This window comes from Girardinichthys multiradiatus, chromosome 20 (assembly GCF_021462225.1).
Source record: "Girardinichthys multiradiatus isolate DD_20200921_A chromosome 20, DD_fGirMul_XY1, whole genome shotgun sequence".
NCBI lineage: Eukaryota > Metazoa > Chordata > Actinopteri > Cyprinodontiformes > Goodeidae > Girardinichthys > Girardinichthys multiradiatus.
The window spans coordinates 9,630,039-9,648,612 of record NC_061812.1 but is presented as its reverse complement, the minus strand read 5'-3'; the positions used below and the strand labels follow the sequence as shown (position 1 = coordinate 9,648,612).

The 18,574-nt window shown below is 39.2% G+C and overlaps 2 protein-coding genes across 2 annotated transcripts; one reads left to right on the top strand and one right to left on the bottom strand.

Annotated features, from left to right (window-relative positions):
- Positions 1-262: 262 nt before the first annotated feature.
- On the top strand, positions 263-3,669 carry rps10 (ribosomal protein S10). Its single transcript, XM_047348001.1, has 6 exons — positions 263-419; positions 771-920; positions 1,863-2,037; positions 2,906-2,983; positions 3,423-3,478; positions 3,588-3,669. Exons 2-6 carry the CDS (start codon positions 771-773, stop codon positions 3,627-3,629), a joined length of 501 nt encoding a protein of 166 aa, XP_047203957.1. The 5' UTR covers positions 263-419; the 3' UTR covers positions 3,630-3,669.
- Positions 3,670-6,843: 3,174 nt separating this feature from the next.
- On the bottom strand, positions 6,844-16,500 carry nudt3b (nudix (nucleoside diphosphate linked moiety X)-type motif 3b). Its single transcript, XM_047347981.1, has 5 exons — positions 16,129-16,500; positions 14,810-14,920; positions 12,475-12,519; positions 12,283-12,367; positions 6,844-10,401 (listed from the first exon to the last, which is right to left on the bottom strand). Exons 1-5 carry the CDS (start codon positions 16,225-16,227, stop codon positions 10,205-10,207), a joined length of 537 nt encoding a protein of 178 aa, XP_047203937.1. The 5' UTR covers positions 16,228-16,500; the 3' UTR covers positions 6,844-10,204.
- Between the last annotated feature and the right edge of the window lie 2,074 nt (positions 16,501-18,574).

Here is an 18,574-nt window from a genome sequence, read left to right as displayed (position 1 = left end):
ACATTTGTCTGAATCTTGCATTTTATTATTTTATTTTCTATTTAATTTTATGTCTGCTGTGATAACTTTAGATGACCAACATCTTATATTTTTGCATTTCTACTGTTTAACCATTTGAAATTCAATAAAAACTTTGTTTAAAAAAGAAACAATGACACCACATACAATAAATTGGAACACCATAAACTAAACATATGCCCCTTTTCCACGGGCTCGTTTTAGCCGGTTTTCATTTTATCTTGATTCATTTACTCCACGTTCCGCACCGTTGCGAGAAGCAGCCTTTCACAATTTCTTCGTGGTAGGCCCTCCATGCCAATAGGGGGCAGTACATTCGAGCAGGTCGGCGCTGGGAGCATATACCTTCCTGATCAACGACGGTCGTTCCTTCCGGCTCCGGTCCCTTCTCAAGTGGAAAGGTAAAGCCAAACTTGGTGTCAAAATCTGAATATATCTTTAGCATCTCAGGTTCTAGAGGGGAAAATTGTTTAGCGTTTCTTTGCTGTTACTGTTCTTATAGAAAGCAGTAACATATTTCTGTCTTAAATACTTAATAACTGTAGATATTTAGTATTGGAGTGAGGAAGAATTCCCGGCTCTAGTTATCACGGCTGGCTGCCATTTTTGTCCTTTTGTTTTCAGCTTTAAAGTGTGTAAAATCTCTGGCTATTGATGTAAATATTAGAAGTAAACACGAGATAATTGATGTGGTACAAACATGAGCTGGGGTCGTATGAGGAAAGTGAAACCTGTCTTGTGTCATTGCACAGATGCTGATGCCCAAGAAGAACCGCATTGCTATCTACGAGCTCCTCTTTAAAGAGGGAGTCATGGTGGCCAAGAAAGACGTCCACCTGGCCAAGCATCCCGAGCTTGCTGACAAGAATGTCCCCAACCTTCATGTCATGAAGGCGATGCAGGTGAGAAGACTGAACATAAGTTTTCACGGTTCAGGAACACCTGCATGTAGTTGGTGTTGATGACCCATCTGTAGCTGCCGCATAAGTTCACGACGTTAGTTACAAATCCGCTATAAGTCAGAGGGACATGCTGGTATTTGGAAGCTGGTATATCCTGTCTAGTTCAGTGGTCTGGGTTGGGAGCTAACAGCGTGTCAAAGTGAGCTTATACAATATGTGTACAATATTAGAACTGCATGCTTTTGTCATAATTATTACAATATATCAGAAAAAGTTGCAACAAATACTTTTTTTTTTTTTTAACTGCCTTCTAAGCAGTGACTCAACAGTCAACCAACAATTATCCTTAGCATTTTTCAGAGTCATTGTTTAATTATAGGAGTTTTTATTTATTTATCTAAATGCACAGTGGAACATAAAATAGTCAGATTGTAAAGCTTGTCAACTCTGTTGATTTAAACATCAATTGGCGGGTATGACTTAAAAACCTTTCACAGTATAGTTGTATGAAGGATTTCCAAATAAGTTGCAAACACACTGAACTATTAAAAAAAAAACCTTCTGCAGCTGGGTCTCATAGAGATCTCAAAGATTAATAGGAAAGGGACATTGGATTGAAACTGCAGTATGTAATGTAAGTATGCTGTAAATACAAATGGTGGGCTACAACCTTATTACAAGCCTGAATGAGACTAAAATATAAAAGATGTATTAAATATCTACTAGGCCGGATCTATCGGACAGAGAATTTCATTCTGCTCCAACTAATCGGGAAGGCTTTGGTTCAGTTCCTCTTTAGAACTGGGCACACCAGCTTTGGTCACATTAAATTCTGAGGTTAGATGTAAAACCTCTTTTCCACAGAAAAATCCATGTCTATATATATATATATTTTATTACATCTTGTTTTGATAATTATTTTCTATGTGTTTTCCTTTCAAGTCACTGAAATCCTGTGGGTATGTCAAGGAGCAATTTGCCTGGCGTCATTTTTACTGGTATCTCACCAATGAGGGTATCCAGTACCTGAGAGACTTCCTCCACCTTCCCCCAGAGATCGTCCCCGCCACCCTGCGCCGCCAGACCCGCCCTGAGACCGCAAGGCCCAGGCCCAAGGGTAAGGAATCATTAACGTGGGCTTTACTTACACATATAATGTTTTGTAATATTAAAGCTCCTGCTATGTCCAGAGGAGGAGACGGATCGTTGAATTTTCAGATTCTTCTTTGACGCAAAAATCAAACACAAATCTATATACCAGTGATAATGCTATTTGAATTCAAGAAAGAATGAATGACTTGGAAAGGTTTTTGCAGGGCTGGCTGCCATTAATTTCCTAATTTTAGATTAAATTGTGTAGGTGGGTCTCACAAGCAGAAATCTAATTTGATTCATGCTTATTAAAATGTTTTGAGATTGCTTGGGTAATACGTGAGGATGTGTAAAGTTGTAGTATAATGCAGGTTTTTAGAAAGATTTAATCAAGACCTCTGCTATATCAATTTTCAAACAATTACATTTTGAGGTGTTCAAGTGTAATGGCATCAGTTTCTCTCATTATGATTTTGTAGTCAGAAAACAATTTGTTAAACCCTGAGCAGGGCCTTGTTGTCATACATAAAACATAACTTGATGCATCTATATTGTAAATCAAGGTTGATAATATAATTTTATAAATTGTTAAATCCAGAGTTTATCTGTGGAGCTTCAAAAATGAAGTTTTCGCTTCAATTTAATTTTCACCTCTGACTGGCTGTGTTGTAAAGGTGGACTAAACGAACCATCTTTTAACAAAAGTCATTGATGTCCTTTGTTTTTTACTTCAAAAACATCTGAGTAATACCTGGAGGGATTTTACAATGTTCTGATTGTAACTGTTAAAGGCCACATTTTGTTTCTGCTGATTGAGTGATTGCTGCTCTTCTACAACCAGACCCATTTATAATTGAAGTGGATCCAAACATTCTTCTTTGTTCTTTGTGCAGGAATGGAGGGAGAGAGACCTGCCCGCCTTAACCGGGGCGAGGCTGACAGAGATGCATACAGACGATCAGCTGCACCTCGTATGTATATTACACGCAAAACCCTTTACAATGTTTGTAGTTTTGCATGGTGCATTATATCATATTTAGCCCATTGAGCAAGTTGTTCCACATTACATATTTACATTCCAATGCTTATCTGTACAAAAGTCAAATGCAGAAATCAGACTTTGTTAAAAAATGCTTCTTTTTAAGGATATCCAATTTCTGAATATCGGCTCACTTTCAGTAACTGCTACTGGAACGAAATAATTTTATATTTTTATGAATATATTTATTGGTAGATGTAATGTGCTCTTGAATTAAAAATCAAACCAAAGTGTTATGAGGGGTTGCAAGGCACCTTCCTCCAGTTTATTAAATATCTAAAAAGAATATTAAAGACCAAGATGTCAATCTTTGCAATGCCCAACAGTGATGAGCTAGTGTATATGTTTTAATTTTTAACTTTTGTTTCTAGCTGGTGCTGACAAGAAAGCAGAAGCTGGTGCTGGAGCTGCTACAGAGTTCCAGTTTGTAAGTACTTTGGTTTCTGTTTTTAAGATTTCAACAGTCCTTGAAACATTTGGCTTCTGTAAAATTTGATTCTGTAGCTAAATTTTGACTGACTACACTTCTGTTACAGAGAGGTGGCTTTGGACGTGGCAGAGGACAGCAGCCTCAGTAAAATTTACTGTTTATTACAAATAAAGAAAATAAAAAAACAAGTTATGTCTGTTTTGTTTGACTTGTACATTATCCTTACTAAGCTCAAGTTAAAGTCAACACAGCAGTTTAACATTATCTGTTGCTACTCTCAATATGTAAAACTAATTTCATTAATTGGACCAGTGTGGTTTGTTGCTTTGCCACAATTCTCAGCCATCATAACCGAATAAGGAACTAGCTTTGACATCTCAAGAACTGTATGGATTATTTTGGAAAAATTTATGGTCTTAAAGTAGCACAAATTATCGTTAAGTCATCTTAAAACTTTTGGTGATAACATCACAAATGCATCCATAACCTTATGAGTTGAGAGGTGCATCTTTAATAAATGAATGAACAGGCTTCAATGAAAAGTGACTGGCTCATTATCACACAGTCTACTGGATGGTGAAAGAAGCTGATCTGTAGACTTTTTTTAGAGCCAATAGTTTTCAGGTAAGAAAGGTATCTTTTTTTTTTTTTTTTAGCAGATTCATTGCATTTTTAGCTATTTTGTCAAATTGCAAACAAGTTTGAACTTGAAACCAGAACATGAGTGCTTAAGTCTATTAGTCACAACCTTTAGAAATGTTGACGTTTTAGCTGGGTTTTCAGAAACATCTCTGGGTGTTATACTTCAGTAAGTACGTGTCACTTAAATGTAAGTGTTACACATAACATAGTTGAACTTTCAGATTATTTGATGCAAAAATCAAACAAGTCTACAGGTCCTTCTCAAAATATTAGCATATTGTGATAAAGTTCATTATTTTCCATAATATCATCATGAAAATTTAACATTCATATATTTTAGATTCATTGCACACTAACTGAAATATTTCAGGTCTTTTATTGTCTTAATATGGATGATTTTGGCATACAGCTCATGAAAACCCAAAATTCCTATCTCACAAAATTAGCATATCATTAAAAGGGTCTCTAAACGAGCTATGAACCTAATCATCTGAATCAACGAGTTAACTCTAAACACCTGCAAAAGATTCCTGAGGCCTTTAAAACTCCCAGCCTGGTTCATCACTCAAAACCCCAATCATGGGTAAGACTGCCGACCTGACTGCTGTCCAGAAGGCCACTATTGACACCCTCAAGCAAGAGGGTAAGACACAGAAAGAAATTTCTGAACGGATAGGCTGTTCCCAGAGTGCTGTATCAAGGCACCTCAGTGGGAAGTCTGTGGGAAGGAAAAAGTGTGGCAGAAAACGCTGCACAACGAGAAGAGGTGACCAGACCCTGAAGAAGATTGTGGAGAAGGGCCGATTCCAGACCTTGGGGGACCTGCAGAAGCAGTGGACTGAGTCTGGAGTAGAAACATCCAGAGCCACCGTCCACAGGCGTGTGCAGAAAATGGGCTACAGGTGCCGCATTCCCCAGGTCAAGCCACTTTTGAACCAGAAACAGCGGCAGAAGCGCCTGACCTGGGCTACAGAGAAGCAGCACTGGACTGTTGTTCAGTGGTCCAAAGTACTTTTTTCGGATAAAAGCAAATTCTGCATGTCATTCGGAAATCAAGGTGCCAGAGTCTGGAGGAAGACTGGGGAGAAGGAAATGCCAGAAGTCCAGAGTCAAGTACCCACAGTCAGTGATGGTCTGGGGTGCCGTGTCAGCTGCTGGTGTTGGTCCACTGTGTTTTATCAAGGGCAGGGTCAATGCAGCTAGCTATCAGGAGATTTTGGAGCACTTCATGCTTCCATCTGCTGAAAAGCTTTATGGAGATGAAGATTACAATTTTCAGCACGACCTGGCACCTGCTCACAGTGCCAAAACCACTGGTAAATGGTTTACTGACCATGGTATCACTGTGCTCAATTGGCCTGCCAACTCTCCTGACCTGAACCCCATAGAGAATCTGTGGGATATTGTGAAGAGAATGTTGAGAGACTCAAGACCCAACACTCTGGATGAGCTAAAGGCCGCTATCGAAGCATCCTGGGCCTCCATAAGACCTCAGCAGTGCCACAGGCTGATTGCCTCCATGCCACGCCGCATTGAAGCAGTCATTTCTGCAAAAGGATTCCCGACCAAGGAATTTTGGGTTTTCATGAGCTGTATGCCACAATCATCCGTATTAAGACAATAAAAGACCTGAAATATTTCAGTTAGTGTGCAATGAATCTAAAATATATGAATGTTACATTTTCATCATGACATGGAAAATAATGAACTTTATCACAATATGCTAATATTTCGAGAAGGACCTGTATATACCAGTCTAACCAGGTAGTCAGCAGCACAGGAGCACCACAGGGGACTGTACTCTCACCATTCCTTTTCACTGTATACCTCAGACTTCCAGTACAAGACAGACTCCTGTCATCTGCAGAAATACTCGGATGATTCTGCAGTTGTGGGGTGGATCAGAGATGGACAAGAAGCTGAATACAGGAAGGTGGTGGACCGCTTTGTGGCACGGTGTGGAAACAATCATCTCATTTTGAACATGACTAAAACAAAGGAGATGATTGTAGATTTTAAGAGAAACAGGAATAAGTCAAAAACTATTTCCATCATGGGAGAAGAAATGGAGGTGGTGGAGGAGTATAAATACCTCGGTGTTCACCTGGACAACAGGCTAGAGTGGAGATGCAACTGTGATGCCATCTACGAGAAGGGACATAGCAGACTGTACTTCTTGAGGTAGCTTAGGTCCTTTGGTGTTTGCAGCAAGATGCTGCATATTTTCTATAAGTCTGTTGTGGAGAGTGTGATCTCTTCTACCATCATCTGCTGGGGAAGCAGCATCAGAGCCAGGGACTTAAAAAAGGCTGGCTCTGTTCTGGGGACTCCTCTGGAGATCATTGTGGAAAGACGGATTGTTCATAAAATGAAGAACATTATGGAGAACCCTGAGCATCCTCTTCATGAGACTGTCCTACAACAACAGTGTCTTCAGTCAGAGGCTTCTTCAGATCTGCTGTAAATAAAGACCTCTGCTATATCAATTTTTAAACAATTAGATTTTGAGGTGTTCAAGTGTAATGGCATCAGTTTCTCTCATTATGATTCACCCAAAATTTTTCACCTCAAACCAGATTTTTTGAAAAAGTGTATTCTATATACTATAAAATTAGAATTTAATCTTTCAACGTGGACTCAACTGTATTATACAGCATGCTTCATAATTAACTGAATGATAAACATTTCCTAGGATGAACAGAAAGACACTTTCCAGAATGTGAAATACTGGTGTTTATTTGTTGGCACATTTATATTACAATCTGCAGTCTTGCTCTGGTTTTATTTCACTGTCCCAAATGACAAAAGAGGAAAACTATATTCCAGTGACACAAAAATAAAACATTTACAAGTATGTAACTTCCAGGCTGAGCGCCACAGCTAGAAGTTTACACGTTTGTAATTCAGTTGCAAGTGTATTTGGGGTTAGGGGGTTCTTGAATTGCGTAGAAAAGATTTTTGCGGTCATTCAGCTGATAAAGAAAACTAAATGTTTACAATCCTCAGCTGTTGAGATGTGCTTTTAATACATATGCCATGGCAACAGGATGGAGCCATTTCACTGGCATAGCAAACAAAATTAACTTCCAAATTTGGTGGAGGAAGTGATGTTTGAACACCGAGTTGTGTAACCAACGCCCTCTATTTTGCGTCAGTCATACTACAGAGCCAGTTTCATAGGCAGAAAAAGGGGTGCATTAATTATGCCATCCTTACCAATGTGAACATTTATTTTTCTAAGATTCGTTCTGTATTTCAAGACTTCAGCAAGGTTTTTCCAACAAAGCAACGCTAGTTCTAATTAAACAGCCAAAGTGCTTCCTCTGGTTTTCAGGTCGGTGTTATACCTGTTTATACAAGGCGTTAGCTCATCACAGACAACTGATTCAAGTAATGGAAAACAATGGTTAGAAACAAGTGGTAATTAATAATTACATTGCTGGATACTACCTGTGGAACTCCTCCTCACATTCATTTTGACAGCACCTGTCACTCTGAAGAGCAAATTAAATCCTTGCCAATTAATCTAAGTAACTTCTTTAAAAAGGTTTTCCCATTAACGCCTAATATCACTTTTACATAAATGGTCTAATAGACAAATCTATTGCCAGGCGGGGAATCGTAAAGCAAGACTTTAACCACCACACCCTGCAGATGCACAGCAGTAAACCCAGTCCAAAGTCTCAGGTAGAAGATTGCCAACCCGACACACCAACGAGGAAATCATTTGAATCTTCACCATCCTGCTCCTTCTAAGACATTTTTCAAGTAGCTTTCAGTTCTCAATGCAATTTTCTGCAAGGGGTTTCACACCAGATTTCAGTTATACTATTTCCTGGGCATATTTATAGATGAAATGCACACCCTTTTGCTTTAATTAAATGTTCCCTTAATCAGAGATGAACTTGTGGATTTTACAGATGCTGGCAGCATTTGATAGGAAAGCATTCATGATCAAAATGAAACTACACAGATTTACCCCAAATAGGGTGCTCAAAGTTTGCTATTCAAATAGTATTTAAAAACAATAAAGCACATTGATCTGGTTCTCATATGTAATTTACATTAATTTCGCTGCAGTTAATACAAATAAACGTATCTGTCTGGGCCTTTTGGCTTTTAATCAGGACAGATTTATTAATATGCCAGACAATTATAAGGCAGATTTTCTACAGTACCCCAAAATAACCTCAGAAAAAGGGTATTACAATAGATTTGAACATAGACATAAACAAATGTTAACAATGTGCTTTCAGGGCAGACCAATGAGAGAAACCCTCTACAGGAAAAGTAAACCAAATTCAAGACTACAGACTTTCTAATCTCTCAACCAAGCAGTAGCTTGGAAACTTCACTGGTAATTATTCTTTATTTTACAATTTAACCAAAAATGAACAGGTATACCTTTACAGTTGAGAATTTGAAGGGACATTATGTATATTTTTTATAATTTAAAAGGCTTTTTAATTTATCTCACCACCACATTCCTTGTTCTTTAGTCTCAGGTGTACAGTTTGCCATCTCAAAAAGGAAAAATCCCAACAGCTCCAAAGCCGACCAATGTTATCAGTTTTCCAGCCACAGCTGAAATGACACATAGCACTCACAGATGTGTAGGAGGTGTTTTGTCATTTGTACTCTCACCACTGATCTATACAGAAATACACAATTTACAATAAAAACCTCTTACATGCTATCTACAGCGCCTCCAGTTTCACAGTATTGAACCTGCTGCCGCATGACGTGTCGCGGCCACGTGACGCAGCTCGGCTAAAGAGACTTGCCAGACAGAGAGAAACAAAAAAAAAAAAGAAAGAAAAAGTATCCAAAAGCATTTTACAAGTTAAAAAACAAGATCTCAAACTGTACAAGGCTTGTTTGTTCTGCATCTTTGCCAAAGACAGCATTACAGATCCATTACTTTCAACGTCAATCGGGTGTTCCGAGTGTTTTTGGGGATGCAGATTAAATACTAATCGAAGTAGGGTTAAAAAAAATAATAATGTATGTAATGAAAGTGCCCTCTAAAGTCATGTGCTATGGTACGAACACAATGTAAACAACTGTTTTTCAACCAAACTGAATGTGAGGAGTAAAACATGGACACGGGTTTTAATAACTTAAGTGATATGTGCTTAATTCTGAAAATGCAGGATTCTTCAAATATACGTCTTTCACCCTCTAAGTTTAGGGTGGAAGACTTTGTAGTCACAAGAGTATTTTAGAACAGAAAAAAAGGATTAAAATAAGGAAAAGAAGTCAAGGAGAAAGAGGGCTTCATTTGACATTATATGTTGACATTCTTGCACTCTGTACAGTGTACTGTATACGCTCAGCTTGAGACTGAAACTTGTAGTGCTTGGCCAGCTTCCCAAATTAAAGAGAAACACAGTTGACACTTGAAAGTCTATCGAATGGGGCTGTGCTTAAAAAATAAAACTAAATAACTACAGTAAGGAGAAAATGGAGAAATGCCAAAGACCTTGCTACTAATCTGATCTGTTGCACAGTCAGCATCAGGTCACTCACGTGAGCGACAACATAACAGAGGCTCATGCAAGACGCTTCCCACAAATCTGTTTGCTTCAGATACAGACACTATTTCCTAACCTTACAACGAGAGGGAGTACACTTATGGGCACATTCAGCCACAGAAAACAACAGAAATAATGGAGAAGACATTAAAAAGTCCACCAAAAGCCATCAGCTTAAGCACTATGCATACACTTTTACATTACAACAGTAAAAAGTAGTTCTTGCATTCATTTAACACCACACTAAGGGTGCATGAAGGACAGGGAATGAGGGGATATTTCATGCATTTTTTTGTAAAAAGAAGAAAACAGGGATCAAAATTACATTTACAAAGTGTTTCAGACTATTCACCCAACACTTGTCATCAAGTCTGTGCCACAATTCTGGCACAAAGGAGTCGGCAAGGCAAACCATGTTACTGAAAAAAACAAAAAAACAAAAAGATAAAACAGTAGAGGACAGAGAAGAGGAGAGGAGAGAGAGGTGACAAGTAAGAGCGCAAGTGGTGGCAAAAGCTCCAGGGGGAAGTCAGAGTTGTGGTTTTAGTTATCTGATACCCGAGACGGAGCTCTGATTGATGCTGTAGGTTGGTGAGAGGTCCCCGTCTATTGTGGTCACCAGTGGTGTTCCATTACTGGTCAGGCAACTCCCCTGGAGAGCCTCGAAGTAGGTGGCCTGCACGGGCTTGTGACACCGCAACACTTGTATGGCATCGTCTATTTTAAACCATTCCCTTTTTCTCCCTGTTGAAAAACAAAAAACAAAACACGATTGGTAGAAACAATTCACACAGAAGGAACAGCACAATATGGAAAAGGAGAATGGAGATGAGTGACAGATTATCAGGGCTACACTGAGAGTTTGTGTGAAAATCACAAAGGAAGAAATTAAAAATCCTTGAAATGCGATATGACAAAGACTAAGCTGCTCCCCCTCCTGCTGCTGTCTCGACCTTTTACCCACAGCTTTATTTAAGAAGGTTTTGCCTGTCGTGGCGTCTGATTTGATTCAAATTATAAACTCATCCTTTTTGTCAGGTGTTTTCCCCCGGGCCAAGTTGCTATTACAAAATTACAGGCCCATCTCAAATCTCCCAATTATCAGGAAGGTGATGAAAAAGCTGTGTTTCAACAGTTAAATACCTTCCTAACAATAACCCGCCGCTTTGAGATCTTCCAGTCAGGTTTCTGGGTTGATCACAGTACTGAGACTGCCCTTGTCAAAGTGTTCAGTGACATGCACATAAATGCAGACTATGGAAGAACCACAGTGCTGGTATTATTGGACTCCAGCACAGCATTCAACACTATTGATCATGGCATATTACTGGAGCGACTGCAGAACTGGGTTGGGCTTACTGGTACAGTACTTGACTGGTTTAAGTCTAACTTGAAGGATAGTAACATATTTGTGTCGGTAGGTAAGTTTAAATCAGTGGTTACAAAAATTACATTCTGGGTTCCCCAAGATTCCATCCTAGGGACCCTCCTAATTAAAATCTGCATGGTCCCCCTAGCTCAGATTATAACAAACATCAAGAGAAGTTACCATAGCTACACAGCTCTAATTTGCAATGTCACCAAGTGACTATGGACCTATTCTAGTGTTTGGCAGGTGCATAGAACAAATCAATGCATGGATGTGCCATTATTTTCATCAGTTGAATAAAAACAAAACTGAAGTAATTATTTTTGGACAAAGAAGGAGTGCTCAACAGTAAGCACACAGCTTCAGTTACTGCAGCTGGAAACAACTCGCCAGGCCTGAGATTTGGGCGTAGTGATGGACTAAAACCTGAACCATCAGAGGCACATAAAGACAATCACTAAGTTGGCCTTCTATCACCTGAATAACATTTCCAGGATTAAAGGACTAATGTCCCAGCAGGATCTTGGAAAACTCCATTGGCTTATCTTTAGTTGAATTACTGCAACAGTGTCTTCACAGGTCTGCCTAAAAGGTCAATCAGACAGCTGCAACTGATCCAGAACGCTGCTGCCCGAGTCCTCACTGAAACTAAGAAAGTAGAGCACATCACCCCAGTTCTAAAGTCCCTACAATGGCTCCCTGCAGCTCAGAGAATCAACTTTAAAATACATCTGTTAGTTTATAAATCACTGAATGAATTTGTTGTCATTGTATCAACCTTCCAGACCACTCAGGTCTTCTGGTTCAAGTCTACTCTGCATCCTCAGAATCAGAATCAAACATGGAGAAGCAGCATTCAGTTCGCCATTAATCTAGAACAAACTTCCAGAAAACTGCAAATAAGCTGAAACACTGAATTCTTTTAAATCATGATTAAAACATCCTTTTGTTTAGAGTTGCTTTCAATTGTTCTATTTAAACTGTTAACTGAAACATAATTCATTTCAGCCTGTAGTCCAACTTTTTTTTTTTACTTTCCTTTATTACGCCACTGCAATGTACGTTTTTATGTTTGCTCTTCTGATGTTTTCATCATGTAAAGCACTTGGAATTGTCCTGTTGCTGAAATGTGTTATACGAATAAACTTGCCTTGCCTTAAGGCTTTAAAAAACAACAACGAAGCCAGTTAAGCATGTGACTGCTTGAGAACTTTACCCGTTTGATTCTTGTTTTGACAAGTAAACAGTGTTTTTACCAATGTTGACCAAGTCCTCCCAGTCTTCCAGTACTTCTGTTACAATTAGGACATACACGTAGGTTCTGTGTTTCCTTTCCTTGTTCTGGAGGAGAAAATTACAAATGTGCTTATTTCAGTTTCAATCATACACGAAACACTTGGTTGAGATTAAAAGATGTGGAAAAAAAAACTATCCACAGAGCTACTTGCCTCAAATATTCCAACTAAACGACCTAAGGTCCCCTTCACACCGGCCTGCAAGATGAAGGAAAAGGTTAAAAAAACAAAGGCATGCTAAATAAGCCACGAAAGAGGATTAATGGCTGTTCTGATGAAATGAAGACAAAAAAAAAAACAAAAAACAAGGCAATACAAAGTGATGTCAGCCAGATAAACCAAAAATAAACACTGCATCTTTAAACTTCTGGGTGTTTTGTTGAGATGGATTTAGAGAAGTGCTGATATAATTTGTGTGGCAATTTCAGGACTAGTTTGTGTTTGTGCTGCAGTTGATTACATTACATAAGACTTTTCCTGATGATGTTTTTGTAATATATATATAGTAATATTTGTCTGTGACATTATGACATAATGGCTTTGTTTTTAACTCATTATGTATCACTGAATTTAATTTCAGATACATTTCTATCACCACACTAATCAATTGAGTTCTGCATTGAACAGCTGCATAACCATTAAACACCCCTGTTTAGTTGATGCAGTTACATAAATAGCTCCTCCGACAAAAATCGTTCAAGAGTAATTAATGCAAGATTGTGTAAAGAGGTCAGAATATACACAGAATAAACTCTATGCTGTCAGACATTGTAATTCCCCTCTCAATCTTACAACTAAAACCAAACAAGTCTCTTTTCACCAGATAGGGCAACTTTAACATTTTACAGTTCTTTTTTACTTATAGGCTTCCTATAAAATAAAATAAAAACATATCTAGGCTCTTAACTCCCAGGTGAATGGTTAGTGAGGTTCAAATACAGAGCCAGGCCTCTTGCTGACATCTTTGAAGCTTCTTCAGGTTCCAGTTTCACTCTATAAATAAACGTCATCTCTACATTCTGTGCCATGGCCTCAGTGTTGCACTTCTCAAGTCTTCGACTAGTTTTAGTGGAAAAGATCAGGCCCATAAAAATAAACTATTAAACCATGCCAGGGATTAAGTAATAGGCCAAGAGTCAGCCTGTATGTTTTTTAGGAAATAGAAAACATCTGCCAGCTCAGGCATTCCTGTAACTGAAAACTACAGGGCATCATCTTGGAAGAGGATGGACAGCACTGAGGCTGAATTACAGTTATGCAATGTGTCCTAATGCTGCAGGATTGGTACATATCACTGACAACAGAATAAGGTCAGGTCATGAGAGGGTAAATAGACAAACGAACCCAGTGTAACACCTGACCTGCTACTGGGTCCTGAATGTTCACTGGCAAGACTCCAGATCAAAAAAGCGTAAGCAAATGCTTGGCGGGTATATGGTACTCATAATAAGATCACAAGGATTAGAATTTGACCTGTTACAACTGCATCCAAAAAGAGCCATAGAATCCAGGTATATGGCACTGTATTGAGCACCATACTCCTGGATGTTTGCTTTTAGCACTCTAATAAACGTTAGTAGTGGTGCAACACTTCTTTTGGTTCAATGAAAATGTGCTGGCAAGAAGCTATGTCCTGCTGCTACTATAGGAGCCAGGATAAGAGATGATATCAGCATCCATCAGTGATGGATCACACACAAAGAATAGGCTTTATGTATCAGGGGCCCGGCCTGAGCTAACTGCTGAGAGAAATTCTATGTCAATAGTATCAGTGTTAACTTTCAAATCAAATAGCCCAAGAAATCAATGGAGCACACTGATTTAACATGGATAGACTGTATTAGTAGCATATTAGAGGGATTTCTACTATTGTGAGTTCCAAAACACTTAACTAATTTACACCAAATCCTCAAAAAAGTACAATAACTACAACCTTTTGTTCTCTAATATGCAGAATTACAAAGTCTTAAAAAATTAAATCACATTTTTTTCTGTTTTTCTATTTTTGGGACCAGTAGAGTTCTAATGCAGCTAGGATTTTATCTCACTGTGACCCTTTTGACACCATAACACTGCCCTGAAACATGACGCTATGATACTGCTTACATGTTGCCAGGCTGCCAATCTCTCTGGCCATGCAAGCAGGATGACTGCATTCACAAAAAAGATTCTGGGAGCAAGGCATTATTCCCAGTGTTAAATACGGGCATGATTTATCCGAAATGTAATTCAACACTTCTCTGAGCTCACACGCAATAATTTGTCACACTGCAAATGGAAAGCTATTCTCAGAACAACATTTCTGTGTTTGGTCGACGTGAAGAAAGACAGGTTTTATATTTGTTTATCAGAAAGGCTAAAACAAAGGATTGTACTACACATTCTACATGTGGGTAGCGTATTACATCCGTTAGATACAAATACGAAAAGGTGAAGACTAATGATAGTAATAGGGATATAACATAAAACAATAAAAATTGGACCTAACCTCTTCACACACTTCTCGAGCTGCAGCAACATTAGGCTCCTCTTCAGGCTCCATTCCCCCTCCAGGAACGATCCACTTATCAGGATGTCGACTGCTGCTCACTAACAGCACCTGAAATGGATCCCACATAAGCCTAATTACACACTCCATTGTTTTTATGTTACCAATCTTTACATTGCAAGAGATGTAGAACTTCCCAAACATTCGACCAATAATCAAGACGCTAAATGTCATCCCCCTGCTATTAAAGTGAATTTGTGCCAGGGGACACATATGGATATCGTTTAAATCCAAGGAGTGAGATTAATTTTAAGGAAAAAAGAAGTTTCAGGTTTGTGTTTTTTAATGTTTTGGTTTTCATTTTATTCTCTATGGCAAAAGGTGAAGCTGGGCTGCAAACCAATAAGATACTACAGTCCCTGGGAAAAGTTGCTGTGTGTGCTGGTAATACTGATGAATTTCCTTAAAATCAATGACACATATGTTGTTCACAATCTGGCCCTTCCTTTGACCAGGATGAGGAACTGATTTAATCTAACTTCGTCCCCTCTCCTGGTGATGTATTTCTCTTACAAAGACACCTTTGTGCTTGCCTTTGAAAGGCAAAACAAGTTTCCTACATAGGTTAAACATCAGGGTAGTCACTGCGTTAACTGGCAACAGGATAAAATGTGCAAACAATGGTGGATATCTGCCTTATCATTGGCCGATGCCTCAAACTCAAGGTCATATAATTTACATCACAAAAACACATTACCATGAGAAATATAGTGACTTACGCTATGATGGCGATTTTGTAGTTTAAACTATTCCAACAAAATAACTGGGTGAGAAAAACCAGTTGAATTTAGTGAATACAACGATATACTTACATGCCTTTTTAAATTAGAAAAATGTTTTAGTAAGTCGGCCGAAATATATTTTTGATTCTGATGAGGCTCACATTAATAAAGTCAATACTCCTTTGATGAGGCTGTGGCTGCCGGCTGACAGCTGGCTCCCGGAGGAACATCAGCGCTAATTAGCATGCTAAAACTAGCATTAGCACGCAGCTAACAGACTAACTCCCAAGTAACGGGCTTCCATCTGCACAGCTAGAGAGATTATATAACACTGTCATAAGTACGAGCTAAAAACTGCTTCAATCGTACATAATTGGAGGGCAAAATGGGAACCTGGAATTACAAATGAGTAATCGTTAAAATGACGACCATGTTCATATATCTATCGATTTGCAGATACGTAGGTAGGATACTGAAGACACCCCACTGCTGATAGTGTTAGCATGGCCCACCAAGCAGTAACAGCAACGAGCTCACCTCCTCCTCTGACTCACTCCTGAAGCACAGACAGGCGGCCCGTTTCTTGTAGCCATCCCCGTCGTACGTCCGGGTTTGGTTGGACTTGAGCTTCATCATTTCGGGAGCACAAAAGTAGAAAAGTACAGCAACGATTACCGCGTACGAAGATGACGGTTACAGACGCAAAGTCCTCCTCTCGGGAACCTCGGCGTTTTACTTATAAGAAATAACTTCTTCTCCGCTTCATTTTCACAAACCTAGGCACATCAACGGCACGGTCGCCATTACAAGGAGCCTTTACGCCCACAACGTAATGTAACATTTAACAGCACTACGGGCGTAAGGATGTTGCCTAACGGGAGTTGAAGAATCGGAGCAGCAGTGAATGAAGCGGGGGAAATGCAACACCACGCTCTGAGTCGGTGAGGGAAACTAGCGGTTTGGCCTCACCGACAAGCTCACTTGTGTGTCTGGTTTAACTTTCTTACTTCTTTTATTTTATTCGAAAAAATGTAACCGGGTGTTATTAAAGTAAAACGCTGTCAAAAAAAAAAAAAAAAAACCCCAAAAAACCCCAATAATAATAATAAACTACGGGGTTCAGCACTGCAGAAGGTGCATATTAATAATGGACCTATTTTACACATAGAATTACAACAGATCAGTTTGGTTTAACTAGTTTTAATGATAAAGCGCCAGTTCATAACAGATCTCACAGCATTATACATATAGACGAACAGTTACAGTTAAATCCAGTCTAATAATCACCTGATGGTGCTGTTTAAAATGAATAAAATAAAACGAAGAGACGCCGATCAAACTATTTAAAATACATATGCAACCGCATCAAAAGTAAGTAAATTTTACAACGCAAACATATACATTTCACTAGTGTAGCCTACCTGGGAAAAATCCACAAAAACTTCTAAATGCATCATTATACGCTACCTTAGGCTTTCTCAGTTTTTCCTTCTTAAAGTTGGGCCATAGATTCGCTGTAGAAAGTGGACTAATTTAATCTCTAAATAGATCCGCATTACAGATTACTAATTTTCCAAAATGTTTATTAGATATAAGAGATAATTTTCCTCTTTAGGTTTCCTAAACAATTTACCATGATTGACTCGATTGAAGGCTTTACTTGCATCCTGAAAACACTTAAACATCCCATGTTGTCTGTGGAAATGTACAACTTCCCTGAGTGTGGAAATCCACAGATCTGTGCTTCGTCTATCTTTAAACCCAAACTGTGAATCTACGGTTCTAATATAAGGTTGAAGTTTTTCCAAGAGACTTTAGACAGTATATTAGCAAGAGTGATTTTACTAGAATTTCTGAATTATTAGTTCCACCACCACTATTTTAATCACAGGCATAATTTAGACATACAGCATTATATAAAGCAGAGTGCCATGTTTCAAATTCCAGAGAACAAAAGCAGCAGCACAGAAACCCTGCAGAAATCTGGTCTGGCCACCAGATTTATTTACAGTAAATTTCTCAATGGCAGCAGTTACTTCACTAGGTGTACTCGACTCATCTTCAAAAATAGTGTCTCCAACTTCACATTTATCATTCTTCACACAGTTAGGATGATAAAAATAATGCTTTCTCCATAGTATAGCAATATTGCCCGAACCTGTTTCCCCATCTAGGGGTTGGACAATGAAACTGAAACACCTGGTTTTAGACCACAATAATTTATTAGTATGGTGTAGGGCCTCCTTTTGCGGCCAATACAGCGTCAATTCGTCTGGGGAATGACATATACAAGTCCTGCACAGTGGTCAGAGGGATTTTAAGCCATTCTTCTTGCAGGATAGTGGCCAGGTCACTACGTGATACAGGTGGAGGAAAACGTTTCCTGACTCGCTCCTCCAAAACACCCCAAAGTGGCTCAATAATATTTAGATCTGATGACTGTGCAGGCCATGGGAGATGTTCAACTTCACTTTCATGTTCATCAAACCAATCTTTCACCAGTCTTACTGTGTGTATTGGTGCATTGTCATCCTGATACACAGCACCGCCTTCAGGATACAATGTTTGAACCATTGGATGCACATGGTCCTCAAGAAGGGTTCGGTAGTCCTTGGCAGTTACGTGCCCATCTAGCACAAGTATTGGGCCAAACCATCACTGATCCACCCCCATGCTTCACTCTGGGCATGCAACAGTCTGGGTGGTACGCTTCTTTGGGGCTTCTCCACACCGTAACTCTCCCGGATGTGGGGAAAACAGTAAAGGTGGACTCATCAGAGAACAATACATGTTTCACATTGTCCACAGCCCAAGATTTGCGCTCCTTGCACCATTGAAACCGACGTTTGGCATTGGCATGAGTGACCAATGGTTTGGCTATAGCAGCCCGGCCGTGTATATTGACCCTGTGGAGCTCCCGACGGACAGTTCTGGTGGAAACAGGAGAGTTGAGGTGCACATTTAATTCTGCCGTGATTTGGGC